General features: G+C 25.9%; 1 protein-coding gene across 1 annotated transcript in view; it reads right to left on the bottom strand.

Moving 5' to 3' along the window:
• LOC132924272 (neurexin 1) overlaps positions 1–19,296 on the bottom strand; it is a 238,808-nt gene that overhangs the window by 76,962 nt on the left and 142,550 nt on the right. The window contains exon 4 of the mRNA XM_060988475.1: positions 3,410–3,572. Coding sequence (XP_060844458.1) covers positions 3,410–3,572 — 163 coding nt within the window. The remainder of the gene's footprint in view (positions 1–3,409; positions 3,573–19,296) is intronic.

Raw genomic sequence — 19,296 nt, 5'->3', positions numbered from 1 at the left:
CATATTATTTCATTGAGTTGATGGTAATTATATGGAGGCTCTTTCAAAACTCATTTCAACGGTATTTCATGGTTCTGCATAACACTTGTGATGAGTTTATAATATAACGGTTTATTAGGAAATCTACAGACAATATTTTTTTTTTTATCACTAGTCTAGCTAAATGAGGAAAAACATTACAACCTTAATTTGTCTAGTTGAACTTCATTATAATGTTGATAATTTTGGAAATATATTGTATATTTTAACGCCATAAAGTGATTCACAACGTAATTTTTTATGCTCTAAATTATTCTCAAATAGCAAATAATGTGGTAATTCTTAATATACGCGTTATTCTGATGATGAACTTCAGATATTAGCGTAAGGTGCGCCTTTTATTGATGACTAGTTTAATAATTTGTCACTTAACTGTGGATAAGGCAAAGTAAGAACTTAGAAAAGTCTAGTCTAATCTTTATGTGTACTTTCCATCTTATAGCTTTGTTTCTATGAATGAAATATTTTCTAAAACTACCTATTCAAAGTCTAGAACTTAAGTATTCGTAATCTGATCATTTAAATTTTTATTTAAGTGATATAATTAATATGTAATTTATTAAGAATGAGCTTGATACTGCTAATTTGTTTTCTGAATATTAGTCCTATCTATAATGGTAAATTGGTTTATTTTGATCCGATTTTTTAACAGATATTTTGTTTTTTGATCTTCTCGATTATTTCATAATATTAGTTATGTTGAACATAATTTGCTCTTATCCTGTAATTTAAAGTTAATTAGTTCTGACTCTTGACGCTCACTCTGGTGATTTTATTTGAGAATTTTTTTTAAAATTTATTTTCTATTTAATATTTTGTAAACCATTTGATGAAAGTATTTTTTCTAAATTAAAAAAACTTAGCTCTGTCACACATTTACAAAAGTCAGGTTATGTAGTTGGCGTATCGAATTGCCATCCAATTTCAATTCTCAAAAACTTTTCCAAGCTCATTGAGTCTGTTGTCTTACGTTAAATTTAACCTTCAGTTAATAGCAAACAGTGTGACGAGTGGCATGGCTTCCGTCCCGAACGTTTGACATTGACATGCAATAATATGCCTTTCAGTAAATACGTAATGGATGCGTTTTCAGAAAATGGCAGGGTTGATGTAATCTATTTAAACTTTTCAAAAGCCTTCGATCGTGTAAATTATACAATCCTACAAAATGTTTTTCTTCACATAAGATCTATCCTTTTTCGATGCCATTATGCACCAATAAATGATAAAATAATTTGTGGTTACAGACCATGTCTTGGTCATAGAAATAAAAGAGGAAGTGGACTTTGTAAACGATTTAATTATATTTATTAGATTAAATTATTTTTTCAAATGTATATTATAGCAATAAATTAAAGAAATGGAAGAGTGGTAGGTGGAGATAAATACAAACAACTTATAGTGATTATAATAAAATTAAATACTAATAATATTAACATGTATAGATATTTATCATATACAGATGACTTCTGAAGCTTTGTCCCGAAGCTAATATAACCATCGAAAATATATCAGTTGAAAAAACAGATTATAAGCATGTGACAATATTTCTTCTGTTTCTACAAAGTATATAATTGAAATAGATTTTAAAGCAAAACCACAAGTGAATCGTGTTTTGTATCGAACATATCGCATTATTTCAGAAACTGGAGACTTTTTATAAGAAAATAGTATCAATATTTCGAACAACTCTAGACAAATAGTTCATGACCCAGTGAACCAACAATGTGGCATGACAAATTCGAAGATGAATATATCGCAAGATTAACCAAAGAAATTAGTTAGGATGTTTGTCTTGGACAAAGAAATATAGAGGATGTGGACTGTATACAACTATGGTTTTATATATATATATATATATATATATATATACGATAATTTTATAAATGTATTTTCTCATGGACAATGATAAAGCGGGAAAACTTGCATACCGATTTGTTCAGTTACTAAAAACAAAATAAATAGTAATGTTAGTATACAGTAAAGACAAAATAAAAAACTTAATTGAATAAAATTGGAGGATATCAATCAATCTTGATGGGTAGTTAGATGGATGATATAATTTACAGTTTTGTCGGTCGATAATAACAGCTAAACTACACAATATTGGATATAACTGAAAATATTTAATATTATAAATACGTCAAGTGTTCAAAAACGTCAAGCTGAAAATATGACAAACATTGAAGCGTAAAAGAATTAAAATATACGTTGGTGATGACAGCGACAAACCAAACATACAATATTATTTACGATGAACAATAGCGCGCTATCAACAGAACGTGATAACAACAAAAATACCATACGATACTGTTGTTATTATTTTTTTTAATACCATTCAGTGAACATAAACCGAAAACCAGTGGTTGTACAACCTAATATATACTATAATAATACTATTGATACACATACCTACAGAATACAGTATAATTATAATTTAAAAAAACTTAGTGGTTTGTATGTATTTTATCTCTCGATCATAATATTATGATTAAATATAAATAAATCTTTACATATTTTGGTAAGGCTTTATTTTTTTTTTTTTTAGATATGCTCATTTAAAATAAATATATTATTATGATTAATAATCTAATTTATTGTTATTTATACATATTTATTTTATGTAAGTACTTATTATGTAACTAGGTACACAAATTTTTTTAATTTTTTTGTTTATGTATCTGGAAAAATATTATATTTATGTTAAATATTTTAAAAATATATTCTATATTAAATTTGATGTGTTTTAGATAAATGAGTTATTTAATTTTAATTTTCGAATACCTATTACGTTAATATAGTAAAGTTAAATTTATTATTAAAAACTAAATTTATGTACAAAAACGCTAAAGGTCGTTAGTAATTGACTAAATTCAGTTCTTAGAAAAATGTAATTTATTTATTTTCTAAGTATAACCAAAATACACTGTCTTTGTCTAATTTTAAATTCTAAAGGTTCTCTGACATACTGGTTATATAGGTACTAATATATTATACTACCAGTTATAATCAAAATATATTATATTTTTAGTATAAAAATAATAATACTATTATAGCATCATTAAACTAGGTATACTGAATAAAAATTGCATATGAGAGACAATATAAATATAGCTCAAAGTGTGTAGAAGCGAATTTCTTCGAATTTTAATTTCGAAGTACGTTTATATAGAATATAATTTCTAAAGCCAGTGAAAACACTGAAAAATAACTGAAAAACCAAAAGCATATTATAAACGCAACGATTTACATGGTAGATTGCAATGACAAAATATATATTATAGAGCTCATTAGAATTGCTTTCTCGTCAAGAACTTAAGTGATGCTTAGACATTCCGTTTAGTCGACAATCATAAGTATGTACACGTACCTATCTCGCAGTAGGCTCCTTCAAAATTTTTATCGCGGCATTGACATTTTGGGCCATCATCTGTAGATATGCAAATCCCACCATGTTGACAGGGATCGTGTTTTTCACAGGCATCTGAATTACCTCCACCACGGCGATTCCCGTTAATTCCTCCACCATTAACCTGCAACAAAAAGTAATGAAATTAAATTATTTTTGATAAAATCAATTATTGAATATCAAATAAGTTAAATTAAACAAACAATTAATTACAGATTATTTAATAAAAATTAACATATGTCTTCTCTATACTAATCTCTGCTCTTCCAAGGACTCCATTACAATACGACTCAATATTTAAAATCGTTTAATCGTACAATAACACATTACTATAATCAAATATATTACACATCAGATATGTGTGATAATTTTATTCTACATACGTATTCTAACATATTAAATATACCTAATGATAAATCATTGGAAGTAGTATGATACCATACTACTATTAAACTTAAAAAAAAAAACAATTTACAAATTGTTATGCTCTAAGTGCATAGTGAAGATTTAATTAAAAATAAATGCGTTCATTTATGTTTTAACGATAACTAACATTAATTATGAAAACAATTGCACGATAAGTGTCTGTAAGAATTGTATAATATATTGTTATCTATAATTATGATTTTTAATATTTTTATTGTTATATATTTTCTTAAATTTTCGACTTATTTGAATGTAAGCATACATTTTTCATTTCATATTGTGAAGTACAATATTTTTCGTAGTATTTTGAGGTATAAAATATAAAATTTGGATGAGTAGTTTATGAGTTATAAGTATTTAAAGCTAAGATAAGCAAAGTGTAGTGCTACGGAGATACCCCACAAAACGTTGGTCATTATAACAACTTATAAGCTACTTATCTGAATTTCAAAAAATATTCTGTTTCTAAAGATGAAATAAAAAATGTATGTTATGATTCAAAAAAGTGAATACTTAAAAAAATAGTCATAATGATAAAAATATTTAGAGAATAAATTATTTTGATTGGAAATTATTAAAAAAAAAAAATTTGATAGACTTAGAAATAATAAATATTGTTCGATGAAAGAAATTTGTGAAACTACATAGAATGTTAGGTTTATTATCATAAATATTTGGTTTGCAATTAAAATGCCATATAATTATGTAAAACAAAAAATTATATTTCTATGTATTATGACAATAATTTATTACAAATATATTGATTATTATCCATTGAATTTGATTATTTTATAATATTATCATAGGTTAGAAAAAAAACAAGTGATCTTTGATAGATATATAACTACTATATCGCTAAACTTAATAAAGCTAGAATTTTAAATGGTTGTATAAATATAATAAAATATAATATAGCTGTTTCATTTAAGACTTGAAAAATTAAAATAATAACCTACCGCTATATTTCTATGTAAATGTTGTACTAAATAAAAGACACCGTAGAAATATTATACTACGTACATATATGCATCGTACCTTATAACATAATATCATACAGGTATATAATATTATATTATGCATGTGCAGTAAATAAGAATATAAAATGTATTTGCATTTTGCTCCGTTACACATACTTTTCAAGATGATATGTTCAAAATGTTCATATTATATACGTTTGCTATCTACAACCGAGTTCTGTATTGTAAGAAAAAAAAAATGATTACACGGTAAATAAAAAAAGTTCATATTTATTTGTATAACTATAATTTTACAGTGAATACAATTTATTTGCACCAATTTATAAATATAAACTATCATAGTTAGGTAAAATGTTGTATGAAATTCATGTATTTAATCTTTTGTTTATTTAATTGATATTAATATTATTTTAAATATTTTTTACTTAATTATAGTTATTAAATAGAATTGTAAATTGTATTGTTAATTATAGAAGGTATTCTATAATTTGGTAACTCGATATTTTATTGATTAATAATTGAAAAATAAATGATTTGATTGAATACTACTCTACTATGTAAATTAAATACATAAGCACATAATATGATGTGATCAAAATTAATTATTAGTTTATCATTATAATTTGTATGTTTGTCATAAAAGGTATTATAAATAATATTCAAGTGCTATATAATACACTATAATATATGGACACGTAATAATATTATAAGTTTAAAAATGAATGTGATTATTTCAGAAATATAATCGATTAAACAAATTGAGAACAATAAATTATTTATTGGGTTTGTAACTCGAACAACAGTAAAATATTAAATGTATTGGCGTATATAGTGTATTAAATGGGTAATTAATAACAAATTGTTTATTTATTATATTATTAATATGCACTATACGTAATCACTAACGTGGTTGTTGTAAGTGTAGTCACGATCCTTCAATATGTTCATAAGCCCCAATGTATCTTTAGTAAATTTAAAACCAATAGACTTACCTAACTTAACCATAAACGACAAATAGTGCATTTATAATGCAAAAATGTGTTAAAATAAAAAAAAAGTTACTATTTCATGTTAAAATTACAGAGCATTTTTTTTTTATAATATTTTTTTCTGCCTACAACTTAAATAGAATAAATTAATCATCAAAAGCTGTCTTTTCTGTATAGCGAATTGTACGTTTAATATATAGTTGTGTTAGCAACAATAATATAACAATAATCGACTAATTTTAACTCTTTTATAATCTTACTTTATTGTATTATATTTTTAACTATTGGGGTTTGCTTTATTAGGTAGTATTTATTGTTTAATAATGATTTTTAAAATCGTTTTATAAATTCTAAAAATGTGATAAACGGTATGCATCGTTTTTCAATACAAAGTATTTGAGAAATTATATCCATCGTGAATTCAATCAATATCGCTATACCACTCTAAATAATATGATTTTTTTATCGTATAGTATAAATGCAGTTCTTGCAGTTGGAAAACCACTCCATTATCCAGACTCCAGTAATACAAAATTGTTTAATGAACTCGCGTAAAGCTTAATAAATAGTTTTTGGTCATTCGTTATCTATAGATTTCATCGAATAACCATTTACGTAAACCAATTCAATCTGATCGAATAATCATTCATATAGCTATAAAGTAATTGTGCAGTGTTTCAAAACTCACCCAATTGTCAATGATAGAATAATCCTATTAAAAAAAGTAATGTAAATAGTATTGCGTAATATTTAATACTTTCATACTTTATAATATGTTAAATACAACATTTTAATATTAAATTTCAATACATGCTTGCCATTAAATATAGAACGAAAAATATATCATAAATCATAATGATCCAGATATTTTTTTTTAATGCATTAGAAGGATATCAAAAGATTATAAATCTTATAAAATCGATTCTGTTTTCTATAAATTTCTCCTTAGTATGTATAATGATAATGATATTAAAGTAGTATTTAATATTTATCATCCTTAACTTAATGACACTATTGGTAGCAGTGATTATATTTTTAATTATCTTATTGTACATTAATATACATAAAATAGTTAAGGTATAATATAAATAATAGTTATACACATTGTTAATCATACATAATACATACCAATACATATTTTATAATAACATTACGAATAAAATATCTATTTTTATTTTACCTATTCAGTGTAGGGTTTTAATATATTAATTATGTGAATTCACATGCAATAAAACTATTAAAATATTTTGGCATATTTATTTTTGTGTGTTATAGAAAACCTCTATTTAGGGATAATAATAAGTAACAGTTACAAATATTTAAATTATTGAATAATATAAGCAATGATATTAAATAAACGTAGGTATAAAATATGTATTTTAAATTTAAACACAATTCTTCAATAGTATTATTTCAAATAAAGATTACAAATTAAATATATGTACAGATTTTATTTTAATCACATTTAAATATTTTGTTCAAAATACAACTAAGCTTTTACTATTAGTATATTATAATTTACAATATACAAAACTAGTTATAATAAAAATATTGAATTAATTTTAAAACTGTGAAATGAAAATAATAAATTAATAAAAATAGTTTGGGATTTAAAACAATTTTTTTATCGTTAGACAAAATAATGGAATTATAATCATTGAGAAAAAAAACTATTAGGAAAAATGCCATAGATACATTATATTTTTATTATTTTCCCCGGACTATGTGATATGTGTGTGTGTGTGTGTGGCAATGGGTCTTGACATTCAAGTAAAATAAATAATTGAAAATATGCATTTAAAAACAAAACAAAACATTTTCTACTACTTTCGGCCACACGTATAACCTCATATTAGTAGTGCTCGGAATCGCCAACTGTGCAAAATCAATGCATTTATATTTTCTGTGAACATTATCATCTTTGAATAACAAAAATAAAAGTGAAACAAATCATTAAATAATAATGACATAGTAAATGACAGCACTGAGGTATACTAATAAATTTACCTGCAGCTGCCACACGACGTTATACAATTTATACATATACGACGTAATATAAACTAACACCGGATATAATATTATATGCACGTGTACGAGTTTATATAAAAGTTTGTGGAATAATTAAGCACGCGGATTGTATGTAGGTATTGAACAAGAGCCGTATAATAAATACGACGTGTTTGAGCGTTTCACTGAACTAGAAGTAATAAACTCTCACGTAAATAACGTTGGTACAAGCTCGTCTGGTAATTTTTAGGATAATATAATAATTATTATTATTTTGAGTATGAGGATTGGTGTTACTTTCACACCACCGAGTTCTTAAGAGAAATCACTGCGTCGCTGCAAAATGTTTTTATCTTCGCCAGAGCCGCCTGCCATACTCACTTCCAGGACCACTTAACCCTTAACCTAACCTTTTGGCAAATAGGCATACGACATTTTTCCTTCCGGTTTATACCCAAATGCCTTCTTCTATCATCCGGCCGGCACCCTCCTCTCAGTACACTAGCTAAACCGACGTCACGCCGTATCCACCCCCCCCCCCCACGACAGTTGGCCCTTAGCAAAAGCGTAAGATATAAAATGAAATTTATAATAAACGGAAAATAAGAAAGAAAATAACAATTCGCATATTTCTCTGCACACGTGTTCCGGGTCGCCACTTTACCCTGCGTCAATAACCCCCGTTCTCTTGCACATCTACAGCTCTTTTAACACTTTGATATTTTTATCACTCAACTCTTTCCTCCCTCCTACACCACGCCACATCGACCTCTCGTGTTCGACCCTCTTTATCGTTGCCATCGACGACGTCATATCTACTATTACTACTACTACTACTACTACTACTACTACTACTACTACTACTACTACTACTACTACTATTACTACTACTACTACTATTATTACTATTACTATTACTACTACTACTACTACTACTACTACTACTACTACTACTACTACTACTACTACTACTACTACTACTACTACTACTACTACTACTACTATTACTAGTATTACTATTGCTACTAATATTTCTACACCAGCTAATACCGCCACTAACACAGAATAGCATTTTATTATATGATATATACAGTTATATTATAATCGTATAATAGAGGAGTTGTAGACTGCACGCGCCAATATTGATCTGTGGATGCGGTAGCGGTGACTGAGAACTCCCTCGGGTTGGCGTTAAAATCGTGGGCCGTCGACGATGAGTGGTGGGGTAAGGGGAGGTATATAGCCCACTGTTGGCCGGCGGCTACCCCTCCGGTCTGGCCGATGGCTGATCGCCCAAACCACCATACCCCTTCTGTCGCCGCCGCCACCACCACCACAGCCGCCGACCGACTCCGAGCGTTGCACCGACCATATACATCACACACACACACACACGCACACTCGTACGATTTCTTATTCTTATTTTTCATCTTCGTTTCCGCGTGTCTCCACGTCGCCGGAATCCGAAACTTGGCGGCAGCAAGACAATAACAATATAACGCCATACCAATTGCAGCAGTTTGCACCAGCTGCGCTCGCCGTCCGACAGACATAATGGCGCATGTTTTATTGAAGGCACATTATCCGATTGTAATACTATCACGGTTAAACACGTGATTTTATTTATTTTATTAGAGTTATTATTATTTTTTTTTTAAATTAACTTCTTTTATGAAAACTATTACAACTCATCACAATTATTATAAACTATATATAGAACAATAATAAAAGTAACCACTAGCGTAGTTAAAACGTGCATGACAAAAATATTAATATTAATAGAAAATAATACGGTAATAAATGGTCATTAATTCAAGCTGATAATGAAACGAAGTTGGAATATTTTAGATATTAATGAGGGTATGATATGTAGCCGAGTGGATACGATTGTATGAGGACAAGTCGTACGAAAATGATTAAGGAGAAATAGTTTATGGTATCGAGAGCATTAAGAACTGAAAAAAACACTTCTTGTTGTACGATCGTACAATATCGCAGTATTTCCATCCGTAGGTCCGGAACGATTTTCGTATTATATTATATTATCACATCGTGTAAACGATATAATTTATTTTTCTCTAACGGTTCTATTATTATTATTGTTATTATTTTGGCTCGAATAGTCTTCCACCACACGCGGGCTACAAGATGAAAAAAAAAAATAACTATAATATACGATCAGCTATACAGCGCCCTTAATCAATATCATTTTATGCCGTTTTAACGTTATAACTTTATCTTCTCGTTTTTTATCGTACTCCTATATATATATTATATATATGACTATATTTATAAGGAGACCTACCTATTCCAATTACGCGTTTTTTAGATTTCGAACAACTAGCAATCTCTCGTTACGAGTCATAAAATCATACGGGTTTCGTTAATCGTGTCCGGCGAAGTTATTTATTTCTTTATAGATTTATTATTATACATATTATGCTTAAGTATACATTAATATTTCTAAAAAAATGTCAATTAAGATTTAAAATTATTATATCATACATAATATAAAGTATACAGTCATCGTGTGACATGTAGGAATAGCGCTTTACTGCACTAGCTCATGAAAATATCTAAAATACATATTACTGTGTTATATGTCATGTTTCCTATCATAAAATTAATTAAAACACTCATAATTTATATGATGAAATAACATGATTCATCAGACTCTGCTTCATAACCGTTAATTAGTTCAATATTAATAAACTATGATTAAAATAATATTTAATTTAATTTTTATTTATTTATTTATATTATTATAATGATTATTTTATTTAGTTAACAATAAAAAGTCACGCCCATTATTATTAGATACACTATAATATTATGCTATTTAAATTCAGAATCCAATAGAAGTGATGAAACTCTATTTTGAGACAATTCATTTTTTTCACACAATTTAACACTTTTTCATTCTCAAACAGTGTTCTAAAAAATAGGTGAAGTGTAAACAAGCGATAGAAAATTAGATTTGAATTGCTTATTGGATCAAAATGTTTAGTATTCAGTAGAGAAAATTTGAAAAAGTACTAAAACCACAAAAAGTTTAAGCTGCTTGTTTTAGATTATTTAAAGATTTTTTATACTTCTATTCGTGTGACTTAAGTTAGAAATGTATTGATCTAGAAACTACGAAATCAAAAATTGGATACACATAATTATTTGATTAGGTATTTTAGAATTAAAATTTAGAATTTTAAAATATTGCTTCATTTCCTTTAGGTAATGGGATACTCCATTTATTTAATTAATGATTATTTGTACTTAGAACAAACATAATAAACATAAAGCATTGAGATATACCTTTATGTAGTTTAGGGTCTATATGGTTCATTTAAATCCATTGTGTATAAATAAATAAAATTAAGAAGAACTAAAAAAAATGTTTGAAAAAATATGTATACCTACCTAGAGCATGATGAGGTTGAACCATACTAAATTTTTTACTAATCTCTAATAATATATTTAAAAATAAAAATAATTTGATTGCATAATTGTACTCAAAATATTGTAAGCTACGTTATTTTATATACATAGAAAAAAGTATCATCAATGTAAAGAAAATTACAATTTTGAGAGTACTCGAATATTAATCATTGGGAAATACTGAATAGTTGCTAAAGGTTTTAAAATATATAAAGAATGTTTTAATATCACTAACACAGTAATTTATTTAATACAATTATATATAGATATATTGCTTAAAAAATATTTTGTAACTAAAAAAACCACAATAAACATATGACTTTTTCTGTATTACTAATTTAATATTTGTAAAAGGAACCATTCCTCTTTTTTTAATTACATACAATATAAAAATCATATAATATAAATAATGTTTAATATAAAAGTTATTTTATTTTTGGTAAATTAAAACAATTAAATGATTGTTACATTTTGCAATAATAAGTATTTCAGCTAGCTTTTATTACAAAAAAATTAATGTTAATTGATAAAAATTAACCAATAAACATTTGGGATGGTTAGTTTGAGAGGGAGTCTATTTTATAGAGCTGAAACTGCTAAATATTTTTAATTTGTTTATAAAACAAAACATATTATCACAGTCCACATAATAGATTTATTGATAAGCACTCTCAATATGGTGGACTAAAATTTGGGTTGCCAGCTTCCATTCTGATTAAATTTATTCTGTAAATTAAATAAAAGCCGGGCATACGTAAACTGCGCCCAAATGATCTTTTTTTTTGTAAACTGCGCCCGAAATTTTATCTACGTTAAAAAGGTATAGTGTAAACTGCGCCCGAATTTTTATCTATGTTAAAAAGGTATAGTGTAAACTGCGCCCGACTTATAAACTTATTAAATTTTGACTTATTAAGGCTTTATGTTTGACGATTGTGTACTTTTACAAGTATATTATAGAAATTTTATTTTCGTCAAGAAATACCAACACGTTATCGAATATCTATATTGCAGTAATACTAAAACTGACAACTGATGGTTATCACTACTTCCGGTATAGTTCTGAGAGTTACTGTATCTATCGTATTCATTTTAATCAGTAAAGTCACGATGGCTGAACAATTCATGTCGCAGCGCGAAAAATGCTTAAAAATTATTTCTAATTTTAAATTTCGTAAAATTAATCGGCCTAATTTTTTTAATTATATCTCATTTTTTATTATTCATATTATAAATTTGTGACGAATTAAATATTTTACCTGTAATTTTACCCGGGCGCAGTTTACATGTCACCTTTTTACACTTGATAAAAACTCGGGCGCAGTTTACATGGGTGATTTTGTGTTTACCTGTATCTTGGGCGCAGTTTACAATCGCCGTAAAAGCCTATAGACTATAAAAAGGTCTTTCATTTTATATTAAATTAATTGCGAAAAATATATTGAACTTAAAGAATTTATAAACTAATATAAAAAATAACTAGGTATATTTAGACTGCTGGTTATTACTCAAAATAATTTAAAAATGTAATTTGTTCAGTTATTTATGTTATACCAATTATTTTCATTGACGTTTACAAGATACATAATTATGTTTACTGGTTTTGTATGAAAAAGCATCAATAAGTAAAATATATAACACAACACACCTACATATATATATATATATATATATATATATAGTTACTATATTATTTCAACAACACGTTATATAATATACCTATAATAAGTAGAACAATATAATATTAGTAGATATTATACTCGTTGGACATTATATTATTATTAGGATACTTTAACTTGACATTTTAAAAGTTTTTCAACATTAACAAAACATTTACCTATGTAGATGCAAAACTTTATACAATTTAAATTTAAATTATTAATAACATCTTATTTAAATAAATAAATATGAACATGATAAAGAAAATATGTTTCGAAACTTTATTTTAATTCATGTATAATAACTTTTTTTGAATAAATTAAATAGGACTTTTACTAGATAATTAGTCAAAACTATAGAGATTTCATAAAAATAACTTTATCAAAACATAATAAGTGTAAAAATAACTGTTTTGTATAGGAACTACTTACTATAATTTAAATAAATATATTAGTTTATGGTAAATGTAGAAATAGTTGACTCTACACTTAATAATTTTATCTAAAAATATGGAAATAGTGATATTATAATACGAGGACAAGCGAACGATTACTAGAGATATTGACTTTACTCCATGCTAATGTAAGATGATTCGATATTTAGATAAACATTAAAGATTAAATATATAGGTTCCCATTACTCCTTATGGTTTAGTTACAGTGGTTAACTTTAGTGTTGGTTTACTCATTATTAAATCGTTGATTTTGGTTGTATGAAAATAAAAATGATATTTAAAAATGTGTGTTTACGATGATAAATAATTTATATCTACGTCTATATCAATATACGCTTTCTCCATTTATGAATCAATATAGAGTATAGACCATAGTATGTATAATAATTTATACTGCATAGTATATGTATTATGTTTCAGTATATAAAATTATGTTATCTACTCTGATTCGATATCATAATAGTTTCTATAATATATATTCTATATATATATATATATATAGTTTTTGCTTTTATATCTTTTAGTTTGAAAACTAAGTAGTCCGTTATTATTATTGTGTATACTAGTTACACGATTTAAGTATGTTACTTACCTATTTACGTATAAATAAATGAATCGATAACTTTATAAAATGTAAACAAGACGAAATTAAATTTATATTTTGATGTATAATGTACCTTGGTTGAGAAAAAACAGTAAACGATTAAACGATTGTCATTTGTAAAAAGAAAATATGGTTCATGTTTTCTGTATTCTTTATTCTTTTTACAATTCGTTTTAAGTCCCGAAATAGCAACAATATAAAAGTGCAAATAAGAGCAAGTTGGTTATTATATATATATTCATATTTGAAGTCAAAATGGTTTTTCGTTTTTATGACGCTGTGACGTTGTACTTAGTACCCATTAGATATTTGTTAAGCCATTCGTTCATCTGCAGTGCTCTCTGGATGCTGTGTTTAATTATTTCTTAAATTAATATTATTCCATTGCTGTTTGATCTCTTGTATATTAAAACAACAATGCCAAGATAAAGGATAAACAACAAGCAAAAGGAAGAGAAAAAAATACCGAAAACTGTAAACCACATAACACGGCAATGGCAAAATCGATCGTCTCTTGTTCGTGTTTGTTACGGTTATAGGGTGACTCGTTCTTTGTACGATGAAATTCTTTTCAGGGTGTGGTTAGGTTATAGACGAATTAATTGGGTACATGTTTGGAATAATGCGGTATCTAATCTAACCGCGGAGTCATATAATATATAACGAAAGCGGTACTCGCGTGCAACAACAAGGTGATGTAAAGTTCAGCATCGGGTAGGACGTTTTATGATACTGCGTGGGTACTGTGTTTTACTTAGTATGACGTTAATATATAAATATATCACTTTCATCGTTACTTGAGCTTTATAATTATATAATATTATAATAGACGACACACAACTCTTATCACGTGCAAAGCACTTGGTTATCCAATACAGACAAGAATATATTATAAAAATAATAAGCAATATTATTCGTTCATTCAAACGCGGTGAAAATTATTCATGATTATCGATTGCAATTAAAAGAATGCATTGACATCATCAAAATTAATAAACACAAAATAAAAATTCTTAGGTTTTTTGAAAATAATACAAAATTTGGGTGTGAAATTAAAACAACGAGAACATGTTATCACTCCGCGCATAAAATGACTACTGAATATTGTTTCGTTCAAAGGGTGGGACCAAAAATAGACCAAATGCTGTTATTAAGTAAAAGTTGTTAAAGAAATGTTGTAATTTTCTGATAAAATATTAATATTATTTTTGAATTTTATTATCCTAGAAATTCTAGGTTTCAAGGCACTTTTTGTACACATCTATTTTTTAATGTTAACAATACATTTGTAATATCTGTTAATGTAGTATAATATAATATTGTAGTTTACTTTTTTTTTTAAGGCAAATCGGGTTAATTTTTATAAATTATAATAATTAAAAATAAAACACGTATCATAGTATTATATTATACCAATAGAACCGTGCAAAATTGATCAAAATTGTATTATTATAACCTAACCTATAATGAGTATAATGCATTAGTAATAATAATAGATTTAATTTAAACGGTGTTGAGTAACGTTCATAATTTAACTAAGTATTCACACTAGTTATATTAACCAAACATATGAAGATTGACAGAAATTAATTAAATAACGGTATATGTACGTATATTCATATATTTATAACCAGTCAATTTAATAACGCCAAATAATATTTGTATATAGTATGTACAATTAGAATATTAGAGTAAGGGTACTAAATTATTCAATTTCGTGGTCCGCTTGAGAGAATGCGGAAATATTGAATTATTCAATAAACTATCATAATATCATGTTGTTTTAAAAGCTTGGCAATAAATTGTACTATTATATTAAATTTGAAATGGTTATTTAATTTTTTTATAATGAATGAACTTGAACCACTTAAACACATATTATAATTTCATACGATATTTAACAACCATCGATACTTTTTTGTAGATTGGTACCATAAAGTATTTTATATGGTATAGCGTTGTCTTTGAGAAATTATTTTTAAAGCACATTAATAATTCATTGAAAAAAAAGAAACTAAAATATTAATACATTTTTCTGATTATGTTTAAAGTTTTACGTGAAATATAATATAAGTATATAACTAATAATATGTAATATGAATAATACGTTTTTAACGATATGTTAGTTATCCTAACACGTTTTCGTATATTAATGGAATTTCGTGAATTTATTTGGATCGTTGTACTGTATTTTATATTATCTGCGGTGTGAATGGGTAGGGTGACTTAGAATGCATTTTAAATTTCATTAATGATATCCCGAATCGTAGACAATTAGTTTGTCTTCGGCAATATACTGCACTGGCTAGCACGTAATGTTTGCTTGGAAATTTAATGTTTGACCATAAAATGTTTGTACTCAAGCCAGTGATAAACTTGGCTAGTTTTAACGACTAGCTAATATATTATATAACTATTATCTGCGGTATGTACACGTACTAGGTTCCGAATGTTTCCTATTGTTAGATTTATGTGGTATCTAATCAGTGGGGACCCTAAATGCATTAGCTACGAGTTTGGACTGTACTCTTCTCCGATCCCAAGAGAATATTTTACTCTAATGCATGTATGAGTGCTGATATTACATAACGAATTAAGCGAATAAGTGGCATGACAATTTTAAAGCCGCTGTTATGTTAAATTAAAAGATACACGACTTTGATGTTGATGAATATAATATTTATGTATAATAATATAATATACTACGCTTATGTAAGAACTAAAACACGAACAAAAACAAGTGTCATGTGTTACATACGAATTACAGTATAATATTATAATCTCCAATAAAAAAAAAAAAATTAGTCAACACTACTTAAACTAAAATAATGGTAGTTAAATAATTATAATGATTATATTCATAAAACAAACGATTTGTGGTGTAGCCCTCATGATGTAGTTATAACGTTTGTGAATTGTTTTAATCCGATTTTTTAGCATATTTGTTTTTATTTTATTTTTTGAATAATATGACAACTACTAAACTGGTGATGATAATTTAATGTTTATCTATAGAATATTTTTCTATGTAAATTTATCATTATTGTCGTTATTACTATTGTATATATATATATATATATATATATATATTATTCATATTTCATTATAATGTATAAAATTTAACACAATGTTCGCTCTTGTGTTATAACTCAAACGTTATTCACTATTTATCTCAACAATCTTTTAACATTTCAATTTTATTTTGTTTTTATTTCAGTGTTAACATAGTAGTGATACAAATGACTTGACATATTTATAATTATTAATATATGCATATTGCATTCACAAAAGATGACCAACATTAATGTATATATGCATATGTAGATGTAATATGAACATACATATTTATATAGAATCAATGTCTTCATTATCATTAATGTTATTATACGTACTGGAAAAAAAATATTAATTATTAACATAAGTTATAATAGTGTTAAGGAATTATATTATACCTTTATTAAAATTGTAATTTATATTATAAATTATATTATGCACTATTTAAATGTTATGAATTATATTTATATAATATATGATTACGACGTAAAAAATAAAGAAAATAGCATAACAATGTTTTAACCAATAAGTCAATTAGTGTACCTATCGGCGATCAATATCACTATATAGTATCTAAACAATGTCTAAAACATACAGAAGCAACATTTTTGAATCTTAACAATATATCATCATAATTTAAAATCTAATAATCTGTCTCAACAAAAATTATACGAATAAATAAATCAAAAATGAAATGTCTTTTTAAAATAAAATAAAATAATACTTCTCTCTCCATTTCTCGGGTCATTTGATCAGTGCCATTAGTATTATGGATTTTAAATGACTCTTCTCTTGGCATGAGCCGAGAAAATAAATTATTATTGTAAAAAAAGCTATTTAAATCATAAGATACAAGTAGATATTTGTTTTTATTACATTCATTTTAATAATATTGTATGTATAAAATAAGAACGTTTATTTATGTATTATTTAAAAAAAAAATATGTATTAAATTAATTATTATATCCACTCGAAACTAATAGAATACAACTGTCTTGTTCAACATTTAAATATCTTTTAATTTAATCAGCATTTGGTAATTGATGTGGTAAAACTTTTATTTGTATTTATAATTTTATAAAAAGAATCACTGAATGTATGCTATATAAAAAGTCAGTATGTGTACTTCAGGAACGTAAAAATCAGAAGCTTAAAACTCACTCATAATATCCCATTTAAATATTTTATTATTCATTAACCTTTTTTGTATAAGAAAAGAGGAAGTTTGACATTATAAAACTACTAAAACCAATTAAAAAAAAAAAAAAAAAAAAAAAATGCTCATACGTATTTTAGAAAATAATATAGGTAATCGAAACTCAACTGTAACAAAGTATAATACGCATATTACTGTAAGGTTTTTATGTGAATTTTCTAATAATTATTTATTAAAAAAAACAAAAAGTCAAAACAACTTTTATATTTAACGGATAAAAATGATAAAACTGAATAATTGATTAAAGATTTGTATATTTGTTTATGTCATGCTCGTTTGTTATTTTAATACAATACGTATCAATATTAATTAAGATTATTTTTAGTTAATAATTAATATAGATCAGCATTGTTTATCCAATATTATTTAGATTACTTTATAGTTTTTGAAAAATAGACAAATTATTTAGGATACTTGAATCTTTTAAAACAAAAAGTTTATGTTTCTCTTACTTATTTTAGCAAAACAAACAAAAATCATGTTTTATGTGATACACTGATCATGTTAAATACATAGAATTGGTTTATTATCTATTTAGATTAAAGTTGCATAAAATATTTTCCTTTAAAATCCATTAAAAATAAACAAAAGACGTATACTAAGTTTAAATAATAAATTAATTTTATATCAAACTTGAACGATGTTTAATACTATTAAAGAGAATAAAGACAAATCAATTTTGTAGTACAAACAGCAGTTTCTTAATAAGTCATCACTTAAAAAAATTACAGATAATTCGCTTTGCTATATCATATAAACTATAAAGTATCGAGTTTACTTAATCATTGTAAGTACCTATACATATTTGAATAACAATAAATAAGAACAAAATCAACATTGTCGAAATTGGCTTCACATTTTTCTGTTTTTCCTGATTATTTTGAAAAGTACTCTGGATTGTTTATTAAAGTTACAATTAGAACCAATTTTATACCTAACACCTCTCAAAAATTCAGAATTGTATGATTTTCACTATTCAAAAATATGTCCAACGATACAAAAATAAAAACAAATAAATCCACATCATTGA

The sequence above is a fragment of the Rhopalosiphum padi genome, chromosome 3 (assembly GCF_020882245.1).
Source record: "Rhopalosiphum padi isolate XX-2018 chromosome 3, ASM2088224v1, whole genome shotgun sequence".
NCBI classification, from domain to species: Eukaryota; Metazoa; Arthropoda; class Insecta; order Hemiptera; family Aphididae; genus Rhopalosiphum; species Rhopalosiphum padi.
Note: the sequence above shows the minus strand (reverse complement) of the source record. Positions and strands in the feature narration are given on the sequence as shown.